Source organism: Propithecus coquereli, unplaced genomic scaffold, assembly GCF_000956105.1.
Source record: "Propithecus coquereli isolate 6110/MARCELLA unplaced genomic scaffold, Pcoq_1.0 Scaffold52, whole genome shotgun sequence".
Classification (NCBI taxonomy): Eukaryota; Metazoa; Chordata; class Mammalia; order Primates; family Indriidae; genus Propithecus; species Propithecus coquereli.
Window position 1 is genome coordinate 7,111,580 of NW_012151063.1, and position 5,380 is coordinate 7,116,959.

A 5,380-nucleotide genomic window follows, 5' to 3' on the forward strand; every position below is an offset into this window, starting at 1 on the left:
TTTATATAAGCGTTTGTGGGGATGAGGCTGAAAAACCCACCTGGTCACGGCCGAATCAGACACAGGTAATGTGTCACCCTGAGGAAATGCTGGTCCAAAAACTGTCCCAAAACCCCACAAGCCATTAGTCATCGTGGTTTTGCCTAAAGGTTTTCTCATAATAGTTGAATTCAAGGCTATCAGTATAGGGAAAAGGACACAGTTTGAAAGTGCAGCATGGCCAGGTGCGGTGGCTCAGGCCTGTAATCCTGGCACTCTGGGAGGCCAAGGTGGGAGGATCACTTGAACCCAGGAGTTTGAGGTTGCAGCGAGCTATGATGATGGCATTGTAGCCTGGGTGACACAGTGAGACACTGTCTCAAAAAAAAAAAACCCAAAAAACAAATCCAGTATATATCACTCTTATACTGGGCCAAAATAGTTTCCTTGTTTTTAGATGTCAAGGAATGCATAACTTTTTATTCTGGTAAAATATACATAACATAAAATTTACCATTTTTAAGTGTAAGTTCAGCAGCATTGAGCACATTCACATTGTTTTGCAACCATCAACACTATCCGTTTTCAGAAATTTTCATCTTTCCAAACTGAACCTCTGCCCTTTAGACACTAACTCCCATTCCCTCCCATCCCCAGCCCCTACCGTTCTGCTTTCTGTGTCTGTGAGTTTGACAACTCAGGTACCTCGTAAATTCAATCATAAGGTATTTGTCCTTTTTTGACTGCTTTATTTCACTGAGCACAATGTCCTCAAAGTTCGTCCATGTTGTAGCATCTGATAGAATTTCCTTCTTTTTTAAGGCTGAATACTATTCCTTTGTATGTGTAGACCACATTTTATTTATCCATTCACCTGTTGATTGACATTCGGGTTGTTTCCACCTAGAATTCATAATTATTTAAAGGCAAATAATAATAATTGTAAAGTTCTGTCTTTAGAAATTTGTGATGATAGAAGTATACTTTGTAAATGTGCATTTTGGGGTACTCTTCAAAATACAGGCTAAATTAGTTTTGTAAGAAGATATCTCATTAGCATGTGACTGGTGGTGTTATTCTCACAATTTTGTTACTTTGATCAATGTTTTATGTTTTACTCTTCTACCTAAAACGTTGGATTCTTCCCCTTAGTACCTTTCCATGCCATCATTCTAACTCATTAAATGTATAAATTGAATTTTCAGTTTATACCATGTTTCCTTTCACAGTAGAATTAGAATTGGGAAAAAGCATCTATACTCACAGAGGTCAGTGTTTAAATCTTAAATGAGATAAATGTAAATAAATATATATGAATTGTTTCTTTTTGCTGCTTTGGAGAAAATTTTACAAAACAATAACATGAAGTACAGTTTAAGGGGAGAAATATCACCATCAAAATGTACTTAAAGAGGCCAATCTTTTCACATATTTGTAATAAATAAGTTGTATGTTTACATTTAGTCATGAGGGTATCTCTATGGGAGAAGGAGTTATTATTTATTCTGAATGAGGTCAGTTGTAGACAGTTTAAGCTAAGAATTGTTAGGAAATGATTTGTTATATCTAACTTAAGCTTTGAATTGCAATTTCCTTATATTAGACCTTTTTTTTGTACATTGTGCGCATTAGTAATTTTTTTTTTTTTTTTTTTTTTTAATTGAGACGAGTCTCACTGTGTTGCCTGGGCTAGAGTGAGTGCCATGGCATCAGCCTAGCTCACTGCAACCTCAAACTCCTGGGCTCAAGTGATCCTCCTGCCTCAGCCTCCCGAGTAGCTCGGACTACAGGTGTGCAGCACCACACCCGGCTAATTTTTCTATTTTCGGTAGAGACAGGTCTTGCTGTTGCTCAGGCTGATCTTGAACTCCTGAGCTCAAGGGATCCCTCCCGCCTTAGCCTCTCAGAGTGCTAGGATTACGGGCATGAGCCACTGCACTCAGCCTACATTAGTAATTAATAGCATCAATATTGCAGGTAAGCTGTGTTATCCACTGTAAATACTAGGAAATCAGGAAAAAGAAACCAGAATTCTTAGGGGCTGGAATTTGCAGCCCTGAAATGCGTGCACATGGATAGAAGAAGCTTCTGTGGCCTTTGAACAAGGTGGAATTCCTTACAGTCAAGAAGAGTTACTGAAGACCAGAGTTCTCTGAAAGGAAAGACTGGCCCCAGGATGCCGGGAACTGCTTTGGAATCCCTGGGTAACTGGCCTCTTTAGCCGCACCCTGAGTTTCACTGTCTTTCCCACCTTATTTGGCTCAGAGCGGGAGTAGCAATGAGCAAAGTCAGCCCCATCGACACTCAGGCTTTCTGTCGCTGACATACAGATGTGCGTGGATCATCCCAGCTACAGCACGTAGCAGTGATGTGGCGATACTAATGCCCCCCTCCGTCTTTGAACCATCGTCCTGGTGTGGCCTGGAACAAAGACCCTTCCTGTGTGCAGAACATGGCGGGGGGGGGGTGGTGGGGAGTACCCTAGATCCCCTACCCCGCTGGACGTCCACCCAGACGGCCCCCTGGCCTCTTGTTCAGGGCATGTCAGAATCTGCTCTCCACCATGTGTCTCCTGCATTTTGCTATCCATGGCTGAGTGTGCAGTCTTGGGTGGGTGGAAACTTATTTACAATCTCTCATGACATTGGGATAAAATTGTCTGGATTTTGAAGCCAGTTGTTCACTGAATTGCTTCGTATTTTTGTTAGGAGTGGTCTTTTAATTTTGTTTATGGTGTTGGCTTGCAGTGAATAATTGCTTTATTCACAAGAGTTCGGTTGTCCTCGGTCTAGGTGGAGATTTTAGGAAAATGCAACTGCAGAACTGAGGCAACCTAAGTTGCTTACCACCTAGTTTTTTTTTTTTTTTTTTTTTTTTAACTCCCAGGGGAGTGTACTGAGTTAGTACTGACTTTTGGAAACTATTCTTGGGTTAGCCATGGTGTAGAGTCAAACGGCAGCAAACTTGTAAACTGTACACTGATGTGCTCATAACCAGTGATTTTTTTTTTTCCACTGGTTTTCCTGGCGGTTTGTAAAGCTTTTTGGTGTAAAACTGGGTTTGGCAAACCTTTTTTGGAACAAGCCAAGTAGTAAATATTTTTGGCTTTGTGGGCCAAACTACTCAATTCTGCCCTGTAGCAATATGTAAATGAATAGGTGTGGCTGTATTCCAGTAACATTTTATTTACAGAAAAAAAGGCAGCTGGCTGGATTTGACTTACTGAGCACTGTTAGTTCAGAAAATAGGTGTGTCAACTGGGGTTAATTGCAGCTAAATTGGATTATTACCATATAGGAATTAAAGACCAGTGTTTCTCAGGATAAAAGTTATCATAAAATGAGTGACAGTCAAGCTTTTTAAGGAGTCAGGGGTATGTGTTGAGAGCAGGCTGTTTAGCACTGAGTAGTGAGTGTCTTAATACACAGAGCGTGGTGTAGTAACCGAGGAGGAGTGGAATAGAAAACAGATGTGTTAGCCAGGATGTGGCGGGCTTGGAACCTCCAAACACTGCTGGTGGGCGTGGACAGTGGTGCAGTGCTTTGGAAAACAGTTTGGTAGGTTCTCAGAGTGTTAAACGCAGTTAGCATGGGACCCAGCAATTCCCACCTGTACTTCTAACTATATACCCAAGAGAAATGAAGACACATGTCCACGCAAAAACTTGCACACCCACGTTCATTCCAGCATCATTCACAGTAGCCAGAAGTAGAAGCAACTCACATGTCCATCAGCTGATGGATGGATAAACAAAGTGTCGTCCATCCATATAGTGGAATATTATTCAGCCATAAAAAGAAATGAAGCACTGACACATGCCACTGTTATGGTACGGAGTGCGAGAAGTGACCACTGAGAGACCAAATTGAGCCAAATTGTGAGTCTTTATTAGCTGGCCAGCGACTACCGTCTGCACCGCTGAGAGGCAGCAGCACAGAGAGCAGCCCCGAGCCGAAAAGGTGAGAAGGCTTTATACTAATTTGGAGGGGGAGGCTATGTGACATTAAACACGACATAGTGGAATAGAAATAATTACATCATACATTCCATAGCCTCGGGGTCTAGGACCTGCCTCAGACCACCTGCCTGGCCTCGGGACTGATTACAATCTTTGAGCAAGCAAGGTTACAGAAGCAGATAGCAGCAGTTAAGGCAGGGAGCATTCTTTCTTGGGGAGGCAAGTACAGTAAATTTGACTGCAGACAGCTGGGGGGCTTACACAATCAGTTACAAGGTCATTGCTTACAGAGTACAGATTTTTCTGTTAGGGCGAGGTTTACAAAGTACAAGCTTTTTACTCTATAGACAGGAATGAGTCTTGAAACAACATTTTTATAATAACTTTTTATATTTTTGAGGCCCACTACTACACCACAACGTGGATGAACCTTGAAAGCACCATGCTCGGTGAAAGAAGCCACATGCATGAGGCCACGTTGTTGTATGATTGCATTTATGTGAACTGTCCAGACGAATACGTAGACACAGAAAGTATATTAGTGGTTGCCAAGGGCTGGGGAGGATTGCAAAGTGACTTCTAATGGGCATGAGGTTTCTTTTAGGATTAGGGAAGTGTTCTAACATCGATGGTGGTGATGGTTGTACAGCTCTGTGAATATACTGTTATAAAAGCCGTGCAATTGTATAGTTTATGAGAGAATGTATGGTATTTGAATTAGATCTCAGTAAAGCTGTTGCAAAAGTGATCTAACTGGGTCCAGGATTAATGCATGAGAAAGAATTAGTAAATGATAAATGTCGTCCAAAATTATCCAGAAAATGAATCGGTATCTTGGGGTTCCATATTTTCGGTTGTGTGTGTTTCTGAGATTCCTGCTCTCCCGGTGAACAGCACCCATGTCCTTGGGAAAGGCTACCTGCACGAGGGGTCAGTGAAAGAAGCCCCGTGTTAGTGCACCCCTGGTGCCCCGAGTGGGAACAGGGTCAGCCCGGGGCCCCGTTCACTGCAGGCATGTGGTGTTCCTTTACTCGGGAATGGCCTGCTCACGCAGGGGCTCACGGAACATGCTTTTCTGTTTCAGATTGAAGAAGGAAGTAAAGCCGCAGCAGTCGACAAGTTACTGGCCGGAGACGAGATCGTTGGCATCAATGACATCGGTCTCTCGGGATTTAGACAGGAAGCAATTTGCCTGGTGAAGGGGTCCCATAAGACCCTGAAGCTGGTGGTCAAAAGGTAAGATCTGTGCTGCCTGCCTCGTTACTAAGACAAACACAGTGAGTAGAATATCAGGATGGGAAGCCTGAATGGCCTGCCTGTGTCACTGCAGGGATCCCAACTCGGACTTTGTGTGTGCACTTAGAATTCTATCTTTCGGCCAAGGATGAACCAGTATGAAAGTTTAAACGGTTCCGTATTTTATTACTACTGATGTAAAAAAAA

General features: G+C 42.6%; 1 protein-coding gene across 1 annotated transcript in view; it reads left to right on the top strand.

Annotated features, from left to right (window-relative positions):
• The window catches only part of SHROOM2 (shroom family member 2), a 138,335-nt gene that overhangs the window by 69,986 nt on the left and 62,969 nt on the right, over positions 1 to 5,380 (top strand). Inside the window, exon 2 of the mRNA XM_012656837.1 lies at positions 5,022 to 5,173. Within this exon, the coding sequence (XP_012512291.1) occupies positions 5,022 to 5,173 (152 nt within the window). The remainder of the gene's footprint in view (positions 1 to 5,021; positions 5,174 to 5,380) is intronic.